Consider the following 27,093-nt stretch of genomic DNA (forward strand, 5'->3'; position numbering starts at 1 on the left):
GCCCAAGATCTTGCTGTAGAATCTCATTTCAAAGATTGAAATCCTGCTAGCATACAGAAAATGGATATGACAGTAGTGCGTCAGCTTTATTTTGGAACCAAAGCAGTGCTACTGTCTTTCCAGAGTGGTCTCAGCCTTGTTAGTGCTGCTGTTGTCTGGGCAATCCTGGAAATTAGTTCTGGTTTGGAGCCCTCATCTGTGATAGTTGATCCCAAGTATTTGAAGCTTGTGACTGTTTCCAGGTTCTGTCCACAGACCTTTATCAGCACTGATGTCTTTGGTATTGTTTGTAATCAGTGTGGTATTTTTGTCCACAATGACCAAAGATTGAGTCCTTGTGGTGGTCCATTCACTGGTCTGCCATATCTTGTTGCAGATTGTTATTAGGATGGTGACCATCTTTTCTCCTCCTGCTTGTATGTTGTGAACTCCAGCTGACTTCCTTTCTTCATTGTCCTAACTGCAGTCTCTACATCCTCTCAAAGAATGGAATTTTCAACGATTTCTTCTGAATTAGAACAGTTTAGTCCTGCTGGATCTCCTTGGGTCTTATGATTGTACAATTCTGAACAGTAATCTGTCCATCGCTTGAGGATCTCTTGATTTTCTGTAAGGCATTTTCCTGATTTGTTTTGGATGGTGGTAGTTTTCCCTTGTTTCATGATTGTGAGATCTTTCACCAGTTAATATGCCTTCATGCTGTCATTTCTGTGCAGATTGTCTTCAATTTCAAAGCATTGTCTTTCTATCCATGACTCCTTTGCCTTTCTGATGCTTTTCCTAATAATGTTTTTTATCTATCTGTACTTTTTAGCTCCCTCATGATCTTTTTTTCCCTTTTTCAGTTCTCTTCATTTGTCGCATAGTTCAAGGACATTTGTTGTTTTGGTGATGTTCAATCTTGTGCTGAATTGTCATTTCACCAAGATACTTGCAGAAGGGTCTGCAAGTACTTTGCCAGTTTGTCTATGAGTCTTCTCCCACTTTTGCATTCCAGTTTCCTTGTACAAATAGAATGTCCTTCTTGAGTGAGTTGTCTATGACTTCTTGCAGTTGATCATAGATGTTCTTAAGTTCATTGTCACCATAGTCAGATGTAGGTACATAGACCTGTATGATGTTGGAGGTAGTCACCCTCAGGAGGATGGTAATAAGCCTGCTGAAAACTTGATGGTAATCCATAATGTTGTTCATGATGCCCTTGTTAAGAAAAAATCCAATGCTATGATTGTGTTTGTCCCCTATTCCTCTGAAGTAGAGCTTATGGCCTTCATCTGTTGACAATTTCTCAAAGTTTTCCAGTGCACTTTGCAGAATCCAAGAATGTTCCAGTTATACCTTTCCAACTCCTCATGTTTGAGTTCTTTTTGCTTTCCTATATTCCTAAGTGTTCTAATATTTTTGTACTGATGATGATGTTGTTTCTCCCATTCATCTTGGTAGTTGGGGTACAAGTACAGGTCCATTAGATATATTCTGGGATGGAATAAGACACTCCAGCCCTCATGAGTCTCCCAGCTATGAGTAAAATGGTGTGATGTTAGCATGGCATCACTGGGTGGAAATCCTCCTTGATGATGTCAATGGCCAGGGTGGAAAGGCTACAAGATAAGCTCAACAATTAAGTGCTCTGGTATTTTGGTGGACTTTGGCTGTGGTCATCCAGTCTCAAGAGGGATGGGTTGTGCCAGGTTGCATCTTGTTACAACACACTGCATGAAGACAACTAGCAATCTTTCCAAACCGGATCATTGCAGCCCAGGTCAACATTGACTGTGTCTTCTGCTGCTCTCCAGGATGGAATAGCATTTTAATTGAACAGAAAACCTCTTACACAAACCTTTACTCCTAGAAATCCCCAAGTAATTATTCTCATCTGAGAACCTTTTATGACTCTGCAAATCCCATTTATTCACAAATTATCTGCCAATGAGAAAAAAAACCACTTGAAGGCTGTCTCTCACAGCAGTAATGCCTGTATGCACTGAAAATATTGCTTTGATGGTTTAATTGCTGAGTTCTGTAAGTTTTTTCCAGATTGAACTGGGGCTTTTATTTATTATAGCCCTAAATAATGCATATAAAAACAATTGTCTATCAGTTACACAAAAGCAAGGAGTTATCACATGTATTCCTAAAGAAGGAAATTCAGAATGTTTTGTAACAAAAAAATTGGTGACCCTTCTCTCTTGAATGTTGATCTAAATATTTCATCATCTGCTCCTCACAGAATAAAGAAGCTATTGCCACAGATTATAAGTGGAACATGATCAGGCTTTATGAAGGGTCAGCATATTGGTGATTGTACACATCTCATTTTTTTTATTTAATTGGGGGGAAAAAGAGGAGGACGATACCCCAGCACGTAAAGTTCTTCTTTATTTTCAAAAAGCCTCTGATTTAATGTAATGATATTTTATAGAAAGTTCTGGTCCATCTATCTTGAAATGGTTTTGAACCTTTCTCAGCCTTTCCCAGTATAGCATGGGGGCAAAGAGGGTGATCCCCTTTCCCCACATGTAATCCAGGGTTATTAAGAAATGTTCTAAGAAAAAGTCCAGATGTAGATGGTATAAATATTGACAACTCTGTATATCTAATAAGTCAACATACTGATGGTCCAACTCTTGCATTAGCTAATGAGGACACTTCCCTCAACACTGCGTCAGATATTCTAGATAGCTTCCCCTGCTGCTCTGGATTGTGGGTGAGCTTTTACAAAGCTCAGGTCAGATGGCTTGGTTCAAAAAGAGCTTGTTGTTGTTGTTGTAGGGTTTAATGCCATTTTTCAGTTCACAATATGCTATACATGGTGGCCAGTTATAATGGTGGAGGAAAACCCCGGAAAGAACCACCAACCCATGAGAAGCTACTGGCAAGCTTTTTCAAAAACTAACATTGGCCGAATCCGAGACTTGAACCCACGCAGACAGACGTGAGATGGCAGTGATCTGTAACGGAGAGCACTTTAGACCACTTATCCACTCGGGGGGCCCCCTCAAAAAGGGGTTCAGATGAAGAATTAAGAATTTCAGAAATATTGCATGGAATCACTCTGATCATTTTACACTTTGTGAAGTTAAATATGATTTGAGCAAAAGCAGTACTACTGTAGTAGATTATACAGAGAAAATGTAATTAATAGAAAAATCACAGTAATTAAATCTTTAATTTTGCCTATGTTTGTTCACTATTTTTACTGACCCTCCAAAGGAAATTAGGCATCATATCCAGGGAGTCTTTTAAAACTTCCTTTGGAGTGGAAAAGGTGACAGAATTAAAAAGAACATTCTAGTCAATGACTATCAAAATGGTGGATTAAAGATGCCACACATTCAATTGTTTTCTCATGCACTTAAGATCATGTGATTTGAAAAAATGATTGATCCACTCAACCATTCACCATTGGACATACTTGAAAAGTTCATAGTAGGCAATATGGATCTTTTTTAAAGAAAGGATTACTTCACATAGTTTTACACAAGTTTGAAGTTTTTGGAAATGTGCTTTTTGCCAGAGCTGTTTTAGATGACTATTTCACCACAACCCATGAACAAATTTTATCAGTGTTGCTCTGGTATAATAAATATATCAAGATAAGTAATAAGACATTCTTTCCAGTGAAACTGTTTGAAAAGTTTATTTTTTATTAATGACATAATTAAGTGAAAACAATATTGATAAATTTGGGTCATTTCTTGGAGACAATTATCACATAGAGTTAAATTTAACAAAAGATAAAATAATTGTAAGGAATAGGAAATTCACAAGAAAGGTAGATCATTAATGTATGGTTAATTCTTATTAAAAAAAGTTCCTATAAACTTGTGGAATTAAAAATTTAATTCCAGGTTTTGTGGCTTGCATAGAACAAATCAGATTTTATAGACATCTTGAATTCTACATTTTCTCCTTGGCTAGAGCAGAAAATATAAGAGGATGGTGAGTAAAGATTAAAGCAGCACTGTCAGCTATTTATTAAGTAGTTATGTAACAAACAAATATGTATGTAGTTAGGTACGTATATGAGTGTAACATGTATATCTGTTTCTATATACATGTATGTATATATTGAAAATTTATATATTATGCATATTAAAGATGTAATCTTGCATCTGATTGGCTGAGCATAATGCCACTCTGGAGCCAAATTTGTGGTCCTGTTTTGATCAGACTTGGAAAATTTGCTTCTATCATTAGGATCATGAAGTGTTTTAATATTGAACCAGATTGGTACATATTAGAGAAGTGATCTTGTATCTGATTGAGGCTTCTTGCTACTCCTGAAGCCATATTGTTATTATTTGGGTTTATAATCATCCACAGCTTGGAACATTTCAGTTATAAGCAAGAAACTGTGCACATTAATTATGCCTTAAGAAAAACGTTTTTATCATGATAAAGTAGAATAGATCAAAATCAACATGATTTAAAGTTTGGGAGATATTTTAGATAGCATGTGTTCTTACGACGTACATAAGCCTGCTTAATCAAATGGTCAACTGGTAAGTTATATAAGCCAGGTAAGCAATGTCAAGCCCACTTGAGCCTTTTGTTTTCAGAATGTTTAGTTTTCTTTCCCTCACAGTTAATAATGTTGGCCAGACATGCACCTATTATGTAGCATTATTTTGTACTTTATTTGGCCTATCGGGTGAATTTTTTGTTAAGTATCAGTGAAGCAAGTTCCTCATCATAGGATATCTTTAAACCTGTGGCCGTCTTTAATTCTGAGGAGTTTCTATACTTTTGAAAGAAAATGGATGACAGAGGGAAGTAATGTTTGTGGGTCTTACAGCCGTTCCGAAAACTGGTACCATGCAGATCAAGTAATTGGATTAAAATCACAAATCGAAAGCAATTTTTAAATACCATGCAGATCAAGTAATTGGATTAAAATCACAAATCATAAGCCGTTTTTAACTTAAAGCATGAGCAAACAGTTATGGATGCATTAACATAACACTAGACATATATAAGTTTAATAGCTTAGTCATATGTATAAATTGGAATTTTGAAAGAGGGACATACATTTAACTAAAAGCATATCTTCATAGAGTCCCTCATTATAGGACACAGACCACTAATTATAAATTGATCAGGGTACCAGTCTTGAAGTGATTATTAATTGATCAGGGTATCAGTCTTGAGGTTAATTATAAATTGATCAGGGTACCAGTCTTGAAGTTAATTATAAATTGTTCAGGGTATTAGTCGTGAATTGAGAAATGTCTGGATGTCATTCTTAATACTTTGAGATTGGAACACAATGTCAGCATGGAATTTTCCTTTTGTAATATTCCATGACTTACCAGGGTTTTCAGCTCCTACATAAATTCTGTCTGTGCACTTACATTATTTCTATTTTTTCACATCTGACCAAAACTATCCACTGCCATCCTAGTGTAAAACTGTTAATTAAGGTTGCTTTTACTTGTATCCAGTAGAAAAACAAGGTAAAAATGAAAAAAATAATCCAGGAATTAAAGAAGCCCTAGTAATATAAAGTCCTAAGGAAACTGAGTTCAAATCCTGATGAAATCCAAAATGGAAGGTGATGATGTATGTTGTGGTCATCATTGTGCTGATGTGTCAACAGTTCTTTGTTGAATCACAGAAAATAATATTCCAATTTGAATTCTGTATAAATTTTGATAAATGTCCTTGTCCAAGAATTAATTTAGAGCACTAGTATTTCCAGGGAAGAGAATCACTTTTCTTTAAAATAAAATAAAATAATTAGCCTCAAAACATAAAACACCTGGACGTCTCCAGTGTTAAGGCAATTATGACTATTTTTGCTCAAAACCTCAACAATAAATCTAGCTACAATGCAAAACAGATGCCCAGATGTGGGTCAGTCCTCTGGAAAAATATAATTGATACATGTTATTTAACACGTATCCAAGTATGGCCTTGATTTTAATTTATGAATTTTACTCTGAGAAAAAATTTTTAAAAAATTAAAGAAAGATGTTTACTACAAACTATCACTGGTCCTAAATCAAGGTCAGAAACTTGGTCAGCATTAGATACAATGTTTCTATAAAGTTGTTTGCATCAAAAATATTTAAAAAATCAGTCAGAACTGAACTCTATTCCAGTAAATATAGTTACATTACAATAGCAAGTAGTGTAGTAAAAAGAATGTAAAACTTACAAACAAACAATTAAATTAAATCAAATATAAATTAAATATATATAACACCATCTTTAGTAACATTTAATTCGACCCAAAAATGCAATGAAACGCCATGTTTTGAATGCTTGGACTGACAAAAATGGTCATATAATTTTGAGCTGGGCAGTAAGCATTAATTTTACAAAAGCAGACTGCAGTAATTTCACAGACATATTAACCTTTGTATAAAGAATACCTTTCGATACATTACAGTGTTATATGGTCCTTTTCATTTCCTTCAAAGTTAAGTTTTTCTGCCCATTAAAGCCTACTGTTTCTTAAACAGCAAAAATCTCCAAAGTCGAAATTCATTGTTAAACATCTTAAAAGTATTACCCACATTTTCAAAAGTCCCACATACAAACTAGGAAGAACATATTTCTCATTTAGAATGTATGATGTGCTGTATAAGAACATAATTTTGGAAAATTTCAGTGAAACAGGTATTTCATAATAGGATATAAAACAGGTGCTTACAAGATTGACACATGAATGAAGAAAATATTTACTAGTTAATATTAATTACAAAATTGCATCAGATATTAAATTCTGAATCAGTATTCTCAAATATAATCTCCTTGATTAAATAATGACTTTTAGACAGTTTCATTTTAAAAAATGAAGAGGAAAAGAAAATTGTTACAATGTAATTTGTGTTGAAGAGTAGAGCATATTTCAGCAACTAGTAAAAATTATATTCCACTAGGAACCACTGAAATAAGTTCAAGTTGTCTTAAGAACTTGTCACCTCAGATCTATTCTTCCATTACTCTTGGAATAAATGCTTTCACACCTCAGATTTACTCTTCCTTTTGTCATGGAATATATGCTTTCACACCTCAGATTTGCTCTTTTACTCATGGAGTATATGCTCTCACACCAGAGATTTACTCTTTTACTCATGGAATATATGCTTTCACACCTCAGATTTGCTGCTTTCACACCACAGATTTAGTCTTAAACTCATGGAATATATGCTTTCACACCTCAGATTTACTCTTTTACTCATGGAATATATGCTTTCACACCTCATATTTACTCTTTTACTCATGGAATATATGCTGTCATACCTCAGATTTTCTCTTTTGCTCATGGAATATATGCTCTCACACCTCAGATTTAGTCTTTTAATCATGGAATATATGCTTTCACACCTCAGATTTACTCTTCCTTTACTCATGGAATATATGATTTTCAATTGCAAATGGAATCACCTGAACCTGATTTTAAAATAAAATTCTTACTGTCATTAGACACTCAAGTTTTCAGACAAATACAGCATCTTAAACTAGATGAAGGTCATAACTTTAACTGATGTTAAATGTTGCTTTACAGGTTCTCCTGTTGCAGTAGGAAAAAATATGAACTTGACGGGAAGTCCTCGCAAAGTGAAAGACACAGTAGCAGATGTTTTTAACACTTTGTACAAATGGACAGAACTAAACAAAGATGGCCGGAATGTTATAAATGAGATAGCTAATATCAAGCTGGATATCATGTGAGCATTGGTATCTATTACTTATGCGGCCTTTGAAAGTATAGCACTTTCTAACAGTAAGGCCCTTCATTATAGCTTGGTTATAAAGGATGGTTATTGATCCAATTTAATTAATTTAAAGTATCCATAATTTAAAGTGACAGTAAAATTATATGTACGATGTACTTCATTATATAATATACTCACAATAAAATGGTGTACTCTGTAGCTCCCATTGCCAGCACTATAACAAGGGATTACTGAACTAAGCTTGGACAGCATCCATAAAGTACAGTATAGATAAATAAAGGAATCAACAATGCAAGTGCATTTATATATATATATATATATATATATATATATATATATATATATATATATATATATATCCACTGCATATTGGTCTTGTGACACATAATATTTGTTCAAGACAGAACACAATACAGTATAACATTTATATTTTTCTGATTTCAGATTGAGTAAGGAAGCAGCCACTGAAGAAAATGTCTCACATAGCAACAGTTTTCCTGCATCTTTGGAACCTCTGTGTCAACAACTAGCTGAGATTTACAAGAAAATGGTTAAAAAATCAATTAAATATGTTAACTGCTTAGATATTTATGTTTTCAGGGTAAATGAAAGTTGTGTAATCAGTTCATAATTGTATCAGCATTATGATGTAATTCAGTTAAGGTAGTGTAGTGCAAGGAACTATGGAGGATCCTCATGGTTATTGTGATATAATTCATTTAATCTTGTGTTGCACAAAGACCTATGAAAGGTTCTTATAGTCATTATGGTGTAATTCAGTTAATATATCATGGCACAAGGAACTATGGAGGATTCTCATGGTTATTGTGATATAATTCATTTAATCTTGTGTTGCACAAAGACCTATGAAAGGTTCTTACAGTCATTATGGTGTAATTCAGTTAATATATCATGGCACAAGGAACTATGGAGGATTCTCATGGTTATTGTGATGTAATTCATTTAATCTTGTGTTGCACAAAGACCTATGAAAGGTTCTTACAGTCATTATGGTGTAATTCAGTTAATATATCATGGCACAAGGAACTATGAAGAATTCTCATGGTCATTATAATGTCATTCATTTAAGCTTGTGTAGTACAAAGAACTATGAAGTACTCTCATGGTCATTATGATGTGATTCATTTAAGCTTGTGTAGCACAAAGAACCATGAAGTACTCTCATGGTCATTATGATGTCATTCATTTAAGCTTGTGTAGCACAAAGAACTATGAAGTACTCTCATGGTCATTATAATGTCATTCATTTAAGCTTGTGTAGCATAAAAAACCATGAAGTACTCTCATGGTCATTATGATGTCATTCATTTAAGCTTGTGTAGCATAAAGAACCATGAAGTACTCTCATGGTCATTATGATGTCATTCATTTAAGCTTGTGTAGCACAAAGAACCATGAAGTACTCTCATGGTCATTATGATGTCATTCATTTAAGCTTGTGTAGCATAAAGAACCATGAAGTACTCTCATGGTCATTATAATGTCATTCATTTAAGCTTGTGTAGCATAAAGAACCATGAAGTACTCTCATGGTCATTATAATGTCATTCATTTAAGCTTATGTAGCATAAAGAACCATGAAGTACTCTCATGGTCATTATAATGTCATTCATTTAAGCTTGTGTAGCATAAAGAACCATGAAGTACTCTCATGGTCATTATAATGTCATTCATTTAAGCTTGTGTAGCATAAAGAACCATGAAGTACTCTCATGGTCATTATAATGTCATTCATTTAAGCTTGTGTAGCATAAAGAACCATGAAGTACTCTCATGGTCATTATGATGTAATTCAGTTAATCTAGTGAAGCACAAGGAACTATGAAGGATTGTTATGGTGATGTAATGCATTTAAGCTTATGTAGCACAAGGAACTATGGAGGATTCTTGCAGTCATTATATTGTAATTAATTTAAGCTTCTGTAATACAAGGAGCTATTGAGGATTCTTGTGGTCATTATAATGTAATTCAGTAAAGGTAGTATAGCACAAGGAACTATGGAGGATTCCCACAGTCATTATAATGTAATTCATTTAAGCTTCTGTAGTACAAGGAACTATGGAGGATTCCCACAGTCATGATAATGTAATTCATTAAAGGTAGTGTAGCACAAGAAACTATGGAGGATTCTTGCAGTCATTATATTGTAATTAATTTAAGCTTCTGTAATACAAGGAACTATGGAGGATTCTTGCAGCCATTATGATGCAGTTCATTAAGCTAGTGTAACACAAGGAACTATGGTGGATTCTCATGGTCATTATGATGTAATTCATTTAAGCTTCTGTGATACAAGGAACTATGGAGGATTCATGCAGCCATTATGATGCAGTTCATTAAGCTAGTGTAACACAAGGAACTACAGAGGATTTTCACTGTCATTATATTGTAATTCATTTAAGCTTCTGCAGTACGAGGAAAAACAGAGGATTCCTGCAGTCATTATGATGTCATTTAGTTAAGCTAGTATAGCACAAGGAACTATGGAGGATTTTCACTGTCATTATGATGTAATAATGACATCATATTACTATTAAATTACGAATGGGATTGACCTGAATACTGATATATATTGTTCTAAAATGAAACAAATTGAACATATACAAGGTCATATAAGCTATGGCCTGTCATAAATCTGCTCCATTGTCTTTATAACATTACAGTCATGGTCTTAATAAACATTTTAGTGGTAATGTTCACTTTGCAACCTGTAGCTTTCGTGATGTATAAACTGAGAGGAATATATGATATTCAGTGACTGAAAAATGGTAGGATTTTTAAATACTTGTATAAAAATTACTTTGGGGGATATGTGGTAACATAAAAGTTGTTCCTATACTTTTCTATGCATTTACCATCTATACTCACTTATAAGTCAAGTTCAGCTGCAAACTGTACAGACCCAGATCTGCCATTTGCTATGTATATTGTTTGCTAGTTTTAAAATTATTTATTCCATTGTAATGTAATATTGTTTACTGGACTTGAATTTTTTCAGAATTAAGTTTAGTTCTGTTTGACTTAATTGTTTTATATATATTTCATTGATGTAAATTCCTAATAATAGAAACATTGTATCTAGTTGCTGACCTCAAAATCAGTGAGAGCATTGGTAAACAACTTTAAAAAAAAATATTTTTAACAAATTCTTTCTCAGAATTAGAACCATTTAGTTGAGTCAAGGTCGTACCTGAACTATGTGACATGAGGCACATGTTAATTTGTAAACAAACTTCAGTTTTTTTTTCCAGAAGGATGAACTCTTGACCCCCATCCGGGAATGTGTTTTGCATTTTAGTTAGTCTTATAACTGATGTTATGATAAGAATTCTATCAGTCATGCCTTACCACTTGAGATGTCAAGTTGTTTTATGTTGTGACTAGTTTGGAGATGAACTTTTATTTTCTTCAAATTATTGAAATTAAAGTAATTGTTTTCCCTGGAAATACAAAAGTGCTCTAAATTAATTCTTGGACAAAGACATTTACCAAAATTTGCACGGAATTCAAAATCTAGAATAATATTTTCTGTGATTCTACAAGAGACTGTTGACTCATCAGTACAATGCTGACAACTGCATACGTCATCGCCTTCCATCTTGGTTCTTCATCAGGATTAGAACTGTGATTCACTTAGAACTTTTCATTGATAGGACTTGTATTTTAATTCTTGGATAACAATTTGGATTTAATTCACAACACTGTAAGTTCATTTGCTTACTTGTTTTAATTTAAAGCTTTGTAGTCTAGGGAAATAAATTCTTTGTTAAATTTTTACAAAGCTTATTGTCTTCACTCTTTTCTGTTACTTATTTTAAGAGCATAGACTCATAACACAGCATGATGTACTGGTAGATCTAAGTCTGTGCAGTTTGTTTGAAGCATTTACTAGAACAAACAGCATAGACCCTGATATGCTGGTGCATCACATAATGAAAGATCAGGGTCTATGTTGTTTGCAATTGAACTTCACTTATAAATGAGTGCAGATGGTATTCTTATATTAGAACATACATTTTTCAAAGTTGAGAGAAACAAATTCTTATGGCTTTTAGATTGTTTTTGACACTTAAGAATGAAAAAATATTCTTTATGCACAACAAAGTTAGATTGTTTTTGACACTTAAGAATTAAAAAACATTCTTTATACAGTAGAACCTGTCCTGAAAGACCACCATTTCTGCCAAAAATAATGGTCTCTCAAGACAGGTGGTCTCTCTTAACATTTCATAATACTATATAATCATTAAATCTGTGCATGGAGATTCTGGTCTCTCAAAACAGGTGGTCTCTCATAGCAGTGGTCCCTCAAGACAGGTTTTACTGTACACAACAAAGTTAAATTATTTTTGACACTTAAGAATAAAAAAAACATCCATTATACACAACAAAGTTAAATGCTCTGACATTTCACCAGTGATTATCCTTGATTCAGAAACAGTTTGTAATTTTGTATCATATAACTATAATCTGGTAATTTGGAGGCATTTTGGCTTTATTTTGAAGTAAACATGCTGGCATTTACTCACCAGTAAAGCATTCTTTTTTTATTTTTTTCATTTTTATGTTTGTGTATGTGTGCATGTAAATATGTAAATGTATGTACCAGTATGAGAGAGATGGAGAAAACAGATCAACTGACATTCCAACGGATAGACAAATAGAGTTGTGCAGACTTTTTCAACATTCAGACATTATTCAGATGGAAGTTTAGGATGATGTTAACAGCCTGACTTATTTTTTGTTTTTTTTCATCCTTCAAGGAAAAATGTGTAAACAAGCTGGAGGGGTTTGCACAGGTTATGGAAAGTCTGCATCAGCTGGAATCGTATAGGAGCAGCAAATCAGAGGAAACACTCAGTCCAATGTTTCTTACATGGCACATGACACATTTTGGTAAGTTAATATTTATGATAAATAATGAGGCTGAATTTGATTTTTAAACAGACTGTGACGATTTCCTTGTGAAGAAAAATATTATGTCCTTTGCTCAGAATTTTATATAGAGTGCAAGGAAAATCTGGATATTTGTGCAGCTTCATGAAAAAAAGATCTTTTGGATAGTTCAAAAATCTTTTGGTCATTTTATGTCCACACTTTTGTAGATATATTGTGATTTGTTTTATCCATCATTCAAATTATCATTATGTACATTTGTCATTTGCCATATTTATGTAACCTGAACTCAGTCTACACCGATAGAAGGAGGGTAATTATATTTTGTCTGACATTTCACAAAGATGAGTAGATTACAACAAAGTTTCAGATGCAGCATCCACTGCAGGAAGGTTGGGTGCCAAAGGTCAGCTTATGATAGGTAATAATGGACTCTAATTGTTACCTGAATTTCTGCACCAATCAAGATTGTGATCATCCTTTGTTGTGATTATCATGCAAATCACTAGAAGACAATAAAAGGTTTCAAATCCAGATTACAGAACTGGGATGAGGTAGGGTTGGGGGAGGAAAGGGGGCAGTTTAAAAAATGTGCAGATATTTGTGGTGGCTTCCATCTCAAGTCTTTCTTACAACCACACTGAAAATTAGTGGTTATCTATTTCATAAGGACCCCAGAGTTGTTGCCAGTGTTAAGCAGATTCCAGGGGTTAAATTTGTATGGACCATTTCTTGTTTCATGAGATATTACAGTGGTCTCTTACTATAAAGTATAGTGTAGTCCCTTATGTAACACACATAGGATAATTTCATCCCATTCCTTTATTTTGGAAGAAATACTAAGTGTTTTTTTTATACAAATGTAAGTTCTTAGCTGATGATTACTCATTATGGTTATAAAAAAAACCTATTATCTGTCATAAAATTGAGACCGCTCCAGTGGCCTAGTGGTTAGAGCATCCACCTCAGATGTGGGAGGTCACAGGGTTTAACCCTGGCAGAGTCATACCAAAGACTTATAAAATATGCCCATGATAAGACAGCTTTGCATACAGCATGCCCATGATAAGACAGCTTTGGATTGAACGTGCCCATTATAAGACAGCGTTGGATTGAACATGCCCACTACAAGACAGCTTTGTATAGAACATGCCCATTACAAGACAGGTTTGTGTAGAACATGCCCATTACAAAACAGCTTTGCATACAACATGCCCATTATCAGACAGTTTAGTGTGTAACATATCTTTGAATAGAAAATGCACATTATAAAACAGCTTTGCATAGAACATGGTCATTGTAAGAGTTTTATATCATACATGTCCATTATAAGACAGTTTTGCATACAGAATGCCTGTTATAAGTGAGCTTTGCATTTAACATGCCAATTATAAGACAGCTCTGCATATATTGTACTCCAGTATAGACCAGTCATGCCTTAAATGAACTTTTATGTTTTCATTGAACATTACAAAGTAGGGTCATTGTGTGGTCTGTTTAAGGATGATTGTGTGTAAAATATTGGAGCATTTAACTTTGTTTTAAAAATGATAATTTTACATTGCTAACAGCCCAAGCAATCCAGTATTTGTAAAGGTTGGTATACATTTTCTTGCATTACTCTTTATTGAATATATATATACCAAAATAAGGTGCATTACAAAAAAAAATTGAAAAGGTACCATATTGCTGTTTGTCCATAAAATAATAGCTGATCAAATATTTGAAAGGTCCACAAATTGGTATGGATCATAGACTTGTCATATCAGATACATTCCAAGATGCTTTTGTCTTGCCTTAGTTTTAGAACACTCAAGTAATACCATGTATGATTGTCTGACTCCAGTATGTACAGTGTCAGTTTACTTGAAGATAAAAGTGGTCATCCATCATATGCTTTTGCCTTGGTGTTAGAACACTCCAGTAATACCATGTACAGTAGTCCCCCTCTTATAAGGCCACCTCCTATTGCAGCAGAGAAGTGGCCTTATAATGAGGGTGGCCTTTCTAGAGGGGGATGACAAATGCGAATAGTAAATACATATGAAGAAAGTCACAAGTACATTTAATTCTAAAACATTTAATATTTTCATTTAAAAATCAAATGCATGTTGTGAAATAAATATAAAACAAATTATTTCATCATTTTCAAAAGAATGTTATGAATAACCATTGATATAGTTTTAAAACTGTCTTTATAATTATGTTACAGTTCACATCATCTGTCACTTTGTTGGTAACAGTCTAATAAACAAACCAGTCTCGTCACAATAAAAAATATTGTTGCTGTCATATCCCCTGCATATATCATTTAGTCTTTTGTACCAATCTTCGACAACTTCATTATTAAAGTTGCTATTGCAACATAAGTTGCTTTGCTAATAGAGGTGTCATAAAAGTTTTTTTTCATGTGAACAACTATTTACATATCTGGGTACTTTGGCTGGACATGAATGGTTGTTAAACTAAATTTGATTGACACATTTGACCCTGGAACAAACATTCTGTCATAGTTTGAAACCTGTAGTCATCAGGAAAGTTTTAAATGTGCTTATTGAAAGATGGGCTACCTAGAAAATTCCAAATTGCTGACTCCAAACATGGTTCATCAAAGATTTTATTTAGCAAGTACTGACTGATAACAGTGATGATGACAATGATTTTTAATTTTTAATAGTGATGATGACATTTATTGGTATAGTTTTGAAATATATTAGGTGTTGGAGCCAGGAAATTTTTATTATAAATACCACTGAGTGATTTTGAACCTGAAAATGATTTGAAGTCTGATGTACTTGCTGGATGTACAGAAACAGATAGCATACCAATAAACTCTTATTCAACTGTATTTCAAAACGAAATATAGAAAAGACAGAATATCATGCCTATTTAAAATACAGACATTTTAATAGGAAAGTGCAATTTCAATTTCTTTTCTCAAATAGTTCATCACTGAGATCTTGTGCTACAAAACTGCATAGCACTCTAAGGGGATAAATATAAGTTGAATAAATAAGAATCTAAAAGAAAGGACTTTTATTTTATCAAAATACTTCTGAACAAGCAGACTTTAGCACTGAATGACTGAAAACCCAAATTGAGCATAGCGGAACAGACAAGAAATCTAGCATAGTAGTAAGTAAAGCACTGATTCCAGAACGTGAAATTTGGCAGAGCTTGTGTTAGTGAAAAATCTTATTTTGAATCAGTAGTATCCAAAGACAGTACTATTAGCTGTGGAAAATTATATATAACTACCATAAAGAACAGTTTCCCAACTTGTTCAAACTGGCTAAGCTAGCTGTGGATATGCCCCTTCAGACAGCAGACTGTGAAAGGGTGTCCTCAGCACAGGACAGTATTTGTATGCAGATAAGGAACAGATTAAGCTCAGAAACAATCAACATATTAGTGCCTCTAAAACTAGAGAAGACATTTTTTGAGGATTTTGATTTCAGTAGAGCACTAACAGTTGAGCAGAATGAAAGAGAGATGGGTACTTAAGTGCTCTGTAAATATTGATGACAGTTTCCTTGTACAAATCCCCCTTTTTTCTTCACCCCTCCCCACCTTATTTTGGTGAAGGGGGGTGAGCTCGTCCCATTAGGTAAAATTTTAGCATCATCTCTGATGTTTCATTGATTCTGGGTTTTTGAGTCAGTGTGTTTGATGGGATTATTGGTGTTTGAGAAAGTGAGTTTGATTGATTCTTAGTCTTTTAGCCAGTATGTTTGAGGAATCCTGGGTATACAGATCAATGTATTTTTGAGATCCTGAGTGTTTGAGTCAGCATGTTTAAGGGTTGATAGGTGTTTTAGCTAGAATATTTGCGGGATACTAGATGTTTGAGCCAGCATGGTTCAAAGATTGTGATTATGCTGAATATGATGATAGCTGTTTATTATTTACCAAATTTCACTTTTTACTTTGCACATTTTGTATAAGTTGTTTGAATAGAACTTTTGCTTTAGAATTTATTTTCATTAGGAAATGGAAACCAAATTAATACTAATGTTGAAATTTAAAACTTTAAAGCCATGAAAAATGGTTACTCAAGTTACGACAGTATTACAATGTTTTGCTAGCAGATTCATTGTTTAAGTTATGATGGTATTTCATTGTTTGCTAGCAGTTTGTTCTTTAGTCAGTTATGACAGTGTTATGGTGTTTTACTTATAGATTCATTACTAAAGTTATGACAGTGTTATGGTGTTTTATGTACAGATTCATTACTAAAGTTATGACAGTGTTATGGTGTTTTATGTACAGATTCATTACTAAAGTTATGACAGTGTTATGGTGTTTTACTTACAGATTCATTACTAAAATTATGACAGTGTTATGGTGTTTTACTTACAGATTCGTTACTAAAGTTGTGTTATGGTGTTTTACTTACAGATTCATTACTAAAGTTATGATAGTGTTATGGTGTTTTACTTACAGATTCATTACTAAAATTATGACTGTTATGGTGTTTTACTTACAGATTCATTACTAAAGTTATGTCAGTGTTATGGTGTTTTACTTACAGATTCATTACTAAGTTATGACAGTTGTCATGGTGTTTTACTTAAAGATTCATTACTAAAATTATGACAGTGTTATGGTGTTTTACTTACATCATGGTGTTTTACTTAAAGATTCATTACTAAAATTATGACAGTGTTATGGTGTTTTACTTACAGATTCATTGCTAAAGTTATGACAGTGTTAATGGTGTTTTACTTACAGATTCATTACTAAAGTTATGACAGTGTTATGGTGTTTTACTTACAGATTCATTACTAAAGTTGTGTTATGGTGTTTTACTTACAGATTCATTACTAAAGTTGTCACAGTTGTAATGGTGTTTTACTTACAGATTCAATACTAAAATTATGATAGTGTTATGGTGTTTTACTTACAGATTCATTACTAAAGTTATGACAGTGTTATGGTGTTTTACTTACAGATTCATTACTAAAGTTGTGTTATGGTGTTTTACTTACAGATTCATTACTAAAGTTATGATAGTGTTATGGTGTTCTACTTACAGATTCATTACTAAAATTATGACTGTTATGGTGTTTTACTTACAGATTCATTACTAAAGTTATGACAGTGTTATGGTGTTTTACTTACAGATTCATTACTAAAATTATGACAGTGTTACAATATTTTACTAGCAGATTAATTATTCAAGTTATGACATTGTTACAGTGCTTTACTATCTGATTCATTATTAAGGAAACATTGTAAGCCAAATTGTGAAAAGTGTTCTGTACATGCATCATGATAGTTAGACATTTCTTTCACTTATGTTAACAATGCCATCAATGCAATGTATTTTACTTATATGCAGTTTTAATATGTAGTTTAGTTATAGCTCTCAGTATAGCATTTGAAGCATAACAACAGTTCATATTGTTTGTTCCAGTTGAAGCATAACAACAGTTCATATTGTTTGTTCCAGTTGAAGCATAACAACAGTTCATATTGTTTGTTCCAGTTGAAGCATAACAACAGTTCATATTGTTTGTTCCATTTGAAACATAACAGTTTATATTGTTTGTTCCAGTTGAAACATAACTACAGTTCATATTGTTTGTTCCAGTTGAAGCATAATAACAGTTCATATTGTTTGTTCCAGTTGAAGCATAACAACAGTTCGTATTGTTTGTTCCAGTTGAAGCCTAACAATAGTTCATATTGTTTGTTCCAGTTGAAACATAACAACAGTTTATATTGTTTGTTCCATCTGAAACATAACAACAGTTCATATTGTTTGTTCCAGTTGAAGCAACACAAGAAGTTTTCAGAAGCTATAAGAAAGAGTTATCACTGAAGAAGATGATAATTGAGAATGTATGCCATGCTACTGATAGAAACACCATGATGTTCTACATTGCTGCTTGGATACACCAGCCTTACATCACCGATGATGCAACACTGCTTGTAGAAAGTATGTTGACAGAGACAGGGCATAGAGGATGCTAACACCAAAACTATGTGCAATTCCATGTTTCATGGCATTGTCATCCTGGTGTGCTTTCACCAAAAATGATACATGTTCATGAAGATAGGCTGCACAGTGGTGTATCCATGAAACCATGAACTAAATTAAAAATCCTTCAAAAAGAAGAGTGTATATTATGCACCGTGGTTTTGCCCTTTTAAAAAGATACTGCAGCTCTGTTTATGGTAAGAGGAAAAGACTTGTGTACATCACATCACAAAGCAAAGTGTTCTAAAGTGCTCACCTTTTCCAATCACTGCTAGCTCACCTTGGTCTGTATGGGTTTAAGTCACAGGTTTGGCCAATGATGGTATGTGAGAAAGCTTGCAAGTAGCTCTTCCCATGGGTTGATGGTTCTTATATAGGTTTTTTTTTTTTTTTCCCTCCAACAGTCATACTGACTGCTATATATAGTCGGTCATGTGCTGAAAAATGCCATAAAGCCCCAAACAAAAACAACAACAACTACAACAACAAAGAAAATTTGACAATGCAGAAGTGATGCTTTGTGGGTAGGTTTTTAATAAATATTAAAATGATATCTTTCAAAAATGTTTCTTTTCTCAGCATTCAGCTTTTCTGCCTTTACTTCAAATTCTGTCAAAATGAGCCTTGTAAATGTAACTGTTTACATGCTTAAGTGACAGATTAGCAGGTCTGTGGCCTTTTCTGAATGCTTTTCTGATCAGATGAGTGCAGTTTGTATCTGGTTACTGGATGAAATGGTTAGTGCAGTCTGTTGGTGATTACTTGATGAAATGATTAGTGCAGTTTCTAGGTGATTACTTGATGAAATGGTTAGTACAGTGTTTAGGTGATTACTTGATGAAATGGTCAGTACAGTCTGTATGTGATTACTTGATGAAATGGTTAGGGCAGTCTGTAGGTGATTACTTGATGAAATGGTTAGGGCAGTCTGTAGGTGATTACTGGGTGAAATGGTTAGTACAGTCTGTAGGTGATTACTTGATGAAATGGTCAGTACAGTCTGTATGTGATTACTTGATGAAATGGTTAGGGCAGTCTGTAGGTGATTACTGGGTGAAATGGTTAGTACAGTCTGTAGGTGATTACTTGATGAAATGGTCAGTACAGTCTGTATGTGATTACTTGATGAAATGGTTAGGGCAGTCTGTAGGTGATTACTGGGTGAAATGGTTAGTACAGTCTGTAGGTGATTACTGGGTGAAATGGGGTAGTTTCTGTAGTAAAACCTTTAGTGCAGAATTTATAAAACTTCAGAGTTGTTGGCTGTACAGGTTAAGTGACCATCAGAAAAATGTTTCAGGTCTGAATAGTTGAAATGATTACACAAGCTGCAGCTTTACTTCATATACTTCACCCATGTCTCAGATAATAAACGTATTAAAGCATTATTCAAAGCCTTGTGTATGGTATTACCAGATTCGCATCTGATACATTGACACACTTTAAGGAGAAGGTGTGGTTACTGAGAGAGGTTGTAGGTATTAGAAATACCCTTTTCACATCCAATGCATGATTGCCTTTTTTTAATCAGATTGACAGCTGTGATGGTGTCACACTGCCACTTGATATGTTAACAGTGATGTGTGGTATTAGAGATTGGTCTCACAGCATAAAACAAGTAGAGTGTATTGCTAATGTTATCTTTTATTGCAAAGGTAATGCATAATCACTTGTTAGTTTAGGATGATGTATAAATTTATGTGTGCTATCGTCATGAACTAGTTCTATGAGCCACAGTGGTATCCTCATGAATTGGTTCTATAGTCACTGTTTTATCTTTATGAAACTGTTCCATGAGCCACCATGGTATCCTCATGAATCAGTTACATGAATCACTGTGTTATCCTTATAAACCAGTTCTGTTAGCCTCTGTATTATTAACCATTTCCATGAACCACTGTGGCAGTGAAGACTACCAACCCTTATGATTTTGCATTAAGTCTTGGGGAAATTAGCAGTGAATTATGGTTATAAAAGCACAAATTACAGAAATACAGTTGTTTGCAGTAATTCTATATACTGCCTTGTTTATGTTTGATTTGAATCTTTGTTTCATATTAGATTCAGTGGAATAGGTCAGGGAACCAGACAAGCTTTACTGGAGTAGCCCAGATGCTTTAAACTGCATATATTTTGTGATGTAAAATGCATGATGAAGCTGTGGTTTTTTTTTGGGGGGGGGTACTTTTATTAGATGGCATTCAGCAAGCAAGCAGTTAGGATGAAAGGGACAATAAACATCTTAAAAAGTTCTAATGGTACAGAGGAATAAAATAGAATATTAAGATTTGTGGGGAAAACAGGAAGGGCAACAATTTTATTTAGTGGATATCATGTGTTGATTTGAGTATTTCACATGGCAGGAAAGATGATTGTCATCACCATGTTACATCAGGTTGAGAGATATCAAGAAGCCACTGTGCTCTGTAGGGTTTGGAAATGTAGTTTGTGAAACTATACTGGATGTAATTAAGGTAAAAGTAAACTTTACAAACTCTTGAGTTGAACATGCTGTTTACCATTAGTACATCAGTCTTGAATCACACTTCTGGACTTTAAAATGCATATTTACCAGATTGACAATAGCAGTACATTATATTTTGTTACACCTTTCTGAAAATTGGCCCACCTTATGGATAAAAATTGCCTTCCTTGCTGAGAGGATCTTGATGGGGTTGACAGGTCTGGTTGTGGAATTTTTCATTGAAATGATTAGTTTCTTCAAAACTCATTACCCATATCATAATAACTTATGAGAACTACTGCTACTTCAATCCAGCCTTCCTAGGTTAAAACATTTTAGCTAAAAAGCTAAGTTATCTGCCTACCTAGGTGGCAGTTAGATAGAGTGATCTCCCCTTGATACCAGAACTGGCAGGAAATCCTCAGATCATCAATTTCTATTTCCACTTATGCCAAGTAGCATGCTGTCTGAAAACAGAGGTCTTGAAAACTCGGTGGAAGCAGTCTGGAAGTTTTATACCTCAAAACAACTTGAAGGAGTTTAATCTTCTAAAGGAAGTATACTCCATCTATAAATTTCCAACTTTTTAGTTCTTCCTGTTGCTGATGACAAAGTTTCCTAACTCAGTGTGTTTCCACTTTGCAATCTTTACATACTAAGGTACCTTTGGAATATACCTGCACAGGTCATGATGGCATCTGTCTCACATACCTTAGAGAGCCACATATTTTCTCTCTTTGGTAAGGGGATGTTTCTCCCTCTACCTCTTGCCTGTTTTAATGAATTATGTTTGGGTAATGTATTTTGAACAAGAAACCAGTTTTTTTTAGTAAAATATGTTTCTTCCATAATACTTACCCAGTCATAATGCACATGCACCCTCCCAGCCTCCCTGCAGTTACATTCATATAGAGAGCATGCCTTCTGCTCCAGTAGTAACTGATAATTTGATGGGATTTGGCTTTAATCCCGGTATCAGTGGGAAATCACTAACTGTGACCTAGGTGGTCAGATAACTTTTAGCTTTCAAGCTAAAAAAGTTTTAATCTGGAAGGGCTGGATTTGCGAGGTAGCAGCAGTTCTTCTAATGTATTATAATTGGGTAAGTGTTAATGAAGAAACATATTTTACTAGAAAAATTTGGTTTTCCAGAAAATTCTTTGGCGTCATAGGTCAAGTGAAATTTGTATATATAGGGATTTGATAAAACAAATAATGGTTCCTATTTTATATCAGTCTCTGAGTATTCATGATCAGTGTTCTCAGTTTTGTTCAGATAAAATTTGAGAGGAATTAATTAAATTGAAATTGTTCATTGGAATTATTAATTGTTCATTGACTTTGGATTAACACATTACTATGGAATTTGTGTTAATTCATTTAAAAACAGTCTGGATTGCACCACTGGCATATCAGGACATTCCAGACTATTGGTATATTAAGACATTCAAGACTAATTGATTTCATTTGGAACATTTTCAATTCTTGGACTTGTGTTAGGAAATTTAATATTAACTTAGAGCAATAAATTGTTTGCTGATTTTACTAAACTTGTTGGTTTTTGTTCTTTCTGTTACAGTTTAAGACTATATCGTATAGCTACGGTTATCTTGTCTTAAGAATAAAAGCATGTTTGCAGAATAAGCTTGCAAGACATATTTATTGATCATCTCTCTAATCATGTATCCATCCCTATCTATCCATATCTGCCTGTCTTTGTTTTTCTTTCTATGTACAGTAAAATCTGTCAGATTGGCCACCTTTATGTAGCTTTAATTTGGTCTCAAGAGCCATTTAAATCTCCCCACCCACAATTTTCTATCTTAATGTCATGTATATAATGGTCACCTACCAATACTCTCTGGGTGCCCCGAGTGGCCAAGTGGTCTAAAGCGCTCTCCATTATGGATCACTGCCATCTCACCTCTGTCTGCATGGGTTCGAGTCTCAGATTCGGCCAATGTGGCTATGTGAGACAGCCTGCCAGTAGCTTCTCGTGGGTTGGTGGTTCTTTCCGGGTTCTTCCTCCACCATTAATACTGGCTGGCATGTTTAGCCTATCTTGTGCTGAAAAATGGCGTTAAACCCTACAACAACAACATCCAATACTCTCTTTGTCATTTATATAATGGTCACCTACCAATACTCTCTTTGGTCAGTGGCAAATGTTTCCTAAACATTTGATAGTTTCCCACTGCTTAAGCGATCACTGTAGTGTATCAACAGTGACCACTCAGTGTATGCAGCTAAAAATTTGCTTCATGCGGAAAGCATTATTTAGTAAAAGACATTTCACATAAATCATTCTCTGTTCACCACAGGCCTCTCAATGAGCCAACAGCTTTTTTATTTGTACAACAAGAGTAATTAGTTAATCCAGATATTTAAAGTGTATACACCTGTTCCTAGACTTAATTAAGCAAGCAGGCCAAGAGTCCATCAGTCCCCTGTTTCACAGCATATGTAATCTGTCAGTAGTAAAATTAGTGTTTTGCATGATGCACAGAACAAACTCAGATCACTGGAGGTTTTTTTAGAGTCAGTGATGATATCATTTTATAGGATGAAAGGGAGCAGGATAATCTTGTGTGGAAGATATATTTGGGAGAGAACAACATCTGCACACATACATTTGAACCTCCCTGATGCAATGGTATCAAAGCATCTTAACTGCGACAACAAATATGACATCACTGATATCCATGTTTATGGAATCTGAATAAAATGTGGATAAAGTTACTTGTGCTGAGATACAATTTGCCAGCTTTATAGCTGAATGTAATCTCCTATTTGTGACAGCTGATAATTTTTCAGATTTTTTGAAAATATTCCCTGACGTGCAAACAGGCAAAAACTACTCATAAGTGACTATTTATTGTTCACAAGAAATCATAATTTTTACTGTATAATAATAACATAATAATTTATTATATAAACTAAATGTTGCATGCAGAAGTATACCAGTGGCCACGATTTTTAGGCAAAATATTTGTTTGATGCTGCTATGAAGGACTGCATTGCAAAAAACACTGATATAAACACTATTTGTAATCCTTTGTAAACGTGAATGTAAACCATACTTTTTATAAGTACATTTAACTAACTGCCATTATAATCCACAGTGCCTGGGGTGAATGAGGTATTTACCTTTTTCTATAATACTAGCAAGTAACAATTGTTTTCCAGATTTGATTGTCATTATTATAGAGTGATGATAATGATGATGAAAAAGGTATCTGCAAATTTGGCTTAAAGTTACAAATGCTGTGATGGTATAATTTTATATGTTTATGCTTCATGCTGAGAATCATACTGATATTAATTAGACCCAGACAGTACCAACTTTATTGACATTAAAACAACATTAGGCCTAGACAGTACCAGCTTACTGACATTAAAACAACAGTAGACCCAGACATTACTAATCTTACTGACATTAAAACACCATTAGACCCTGACAGTACCAATCTTAAACCCAGACAGTACCAATTTTAAAGACTTTAAAACACCAGTAGACCCAGACAGTAATCTTAGAGACTTTAAAACACCAGTAAACCCAGACAATACCAATTGTACAGAATTTAAAGCAACAGTAGACCCTGACAGTACCAATCTTACAGACTTTAAAACACCAGTAGACCCAATCAGTACCAATCTTACAGACTTTAAAACAACAGTAGACCCAGACAGTACTAATCTTACTGACATTAAAACACCATTAGTCCCTGACAGTACCAATCTTAAACCCAGACAGTACCAATCTTAAAGACTAAAACACCAGTATACCCAGACAGCAATCTTAGAGACTTTAAAACACCAGTAAACCCAGACAATACCAATTGTACAGAATTTAAAGCAACAGTAGACCCTGACAGTACCAATCTTACAGACTTTAAAACAACAGTAGACCCAGACAGCAATCTTACAGACTTTAAAATAACAGTAGACCCAGACAGTAATCTTACAGACTTTAAAACAACGTTAGACCCAGACAGTACTAATCTTACTGACATTAAATTAACTGTTGACCCAGACAGTATGAATCTTACTGACATTAAAACAACAGTAGACCCAGGGCCCCGAGTAGCCGAGTGGTCTAGAGCGTTCTCCGTTATGGATCACTGCCATCTCACCTCTGTCTGCATGGGTTTGAGTCTCGGATTCAGCCATTGTGGGTATGTGAGAAAGCTTGCCAGTAGCTTCTTGTGGGTCGGTGGTTCTTTCCGGAGTTTTCCCAGGTTCTTCTTCCACCATTAATACTGGCCGACATGTATAGCCTATCGTGTACTGAAAAATGGCATTAAACCCAACTACAACAACAACAACAACAACAGTAGACCCAGACAGTACCAATCCTACAGACATTAATACATCAGTACACTCTGACATTATCAATCATACAGACATTAAAACAAAAGTAGACCCAGACAGTACCAATCTCAAAAACCTTAAAACATTACCAGGAGACCCAGACAGTACCAGTATTAAGCGGTTCTGGCAATATGAACTCCTTTTTGGACTCGTTACAGTTTTAATAACATTTCAACATTCCAGTGAAGACACTGAAAGGATATTTTTCCAGTCTGAGGAAATTTCAGTCTGACTTTAGAGGAAACCAGGATCCAGTAACATTACATCATCTCCTAAGTGTTAAGTTCAACAATGATGAGGACTGCCACCAATAGTTAGGCAATGATCTCCTAAGTGTTCAATAATGATGAGGAATGCCACCAATATTTAGGCAATGATCTCGTAAGTGTTAAGTTCAATAATGATAAGGAATGTCAGCAATAATTAGGCAATGATCTCCTAAGTGTTAAGTTCATTAATGATGAGGAATGCCACCAATAGTTAGGCAGTGATCTCCTAAGTGTTAAATTCAACAAAGATGAGGACTGCCACCAATAGTTAGGCAATGATCTCCTAAGTGTTAAATTAAATTATGATGAGGAATGCCACCAATAGTTAGGCAATGATCTCCTAACAAATGTTAAAACATACTTGTGGTGCATTAAAGATTGTGAAGGGACTGATTTGATGAGATGATATGCACATTTTAATATTAAAATTTTTAAAAATGTGTTCAGTAGGTGTAATTTTTGTCCATCTGCATGATAAAAATTGAGTCAATGAAGATCCTTCCTCTTCTGAAATAAAAAATAATCTTAACAGAATTTTGGAAATCTCCAATTTGTCTGACCTGACCTGTCTTTTCTGTCACATAGGTGTATGAACATGTACTTTATGGTTTTGTTGAAAAGTGTGCTTAACTAAATATGTTTGTAATGTAATAGTTATAATAATACATGTAATAATAATAATAATAATAATAACAGCAATAATATTAATAGTAATAACAACAATAATAATAATGGTAATCAGTGTGTGATATTTGTTCAGAAATTAAGTTGAACCAGATGTGTACAAAGGACAAGTTTGTCTTTTAACATGAATGACTGCTGTTAGTTTGTACATGTCTATTAGTTGATTAAAATCAGTATGCAAAGTGTTTTTAAGTGTTATTATAAATTATAGAGCATATGATCCAGCTTAGGAATAACAGGTTTGTATACCTTTATCCTAAGCCAAAAGAAGTAAGACATTATTCCTTTCTGTAAACATTTTATATATACATACCGGTACTCTTCATGTCCAGAGACAGTGTTAATCATGTGGTACACTATCGTGGTAGTGTCAATGCACAACAATTTGAGATTTTTGTGGAAAACTTGAAGAAGGAATCAAGAATCATGATACAATATATACATCACATTCTTGCAGTCTAATTGTATTGATTAACTATTATATTTCCAACACTCCCATCAATATGTTCTAGTTTTTAAATCACAATGGTATTCTTATTTCTTTAAGCTGAAGCTAAAACATACCTCAATAAACTCAGAAAAGGCGGTGATGATTGTTGTTCATGTTTTTCTGCTACAAGTAAAGACCAGAACGATAAGTAAATATTAATTTAATATACAAGTGGGGCATATTCTGGCCTGAATGGGTATGGTCTGGCCCAGGCTATTTTACACCC

General features: G+C 34.1%; 1 protein-coding gene across 2 annotated transcripts in view; it reads left to right on the forward strand.

Annotated features, from left to right (window-relative positions):
* LOC149805510 (cyclin-dependent kinase 2-interacting protein-like) overlaps nt 1–26,559 on the forward strand; it is a 36,215-nt gene extending 9,656 nt beyond the window's left edge. Inside the window, exons 2-6 of one of the 2 annotated variants that reach the window (XM_089950115.1) lie at nt 7,517–7,679; nt 8,133–8,238; nt 12,474–12,606; nt 14,178–14,202; nt 18,380–18,516. In XM_089950115.1, the coding sequence (XP_089806241.1) occupies nt 7,517–7,679; nt 8,133–8,238; nt 12,474–12,606; nt 14,178–14,200 (425 nt within the window). In that variant the 3' untranslated portion in view covers nt 14,201–14,202; nt 18,380–18,516. Of the gene's footprint in view, nt 1–7,516; nt 7,680–8,132; nt 8,239–12,473; nt 12,607–14,177; nt 14,203–18,379 lie in introns of both variants that reach the window. The other variant, XM_089950113.1, reaches the window with a different exon arrangement.
* The last annotated feature ends 534 nt before the right edge of the window (nt 26,560–27,093 follow it).

Source organism: Sinohyriopsis cumingii, chromosome 2 (genome assembly GCF_028554795.1).
Source record: "Sinohyriopsis cumingii isolate HCF-2022 chromosome 2, ASM2855479v2, whole genome shotgun sequence".
Taxonomy (NCBI): domain Eukaryota; kingdom Metazoa; phylum Mollusca; class Bivalvia; order Unionida; family Unionidae; genus Sinohyriopsis; species Sinohyriopsis cumingii.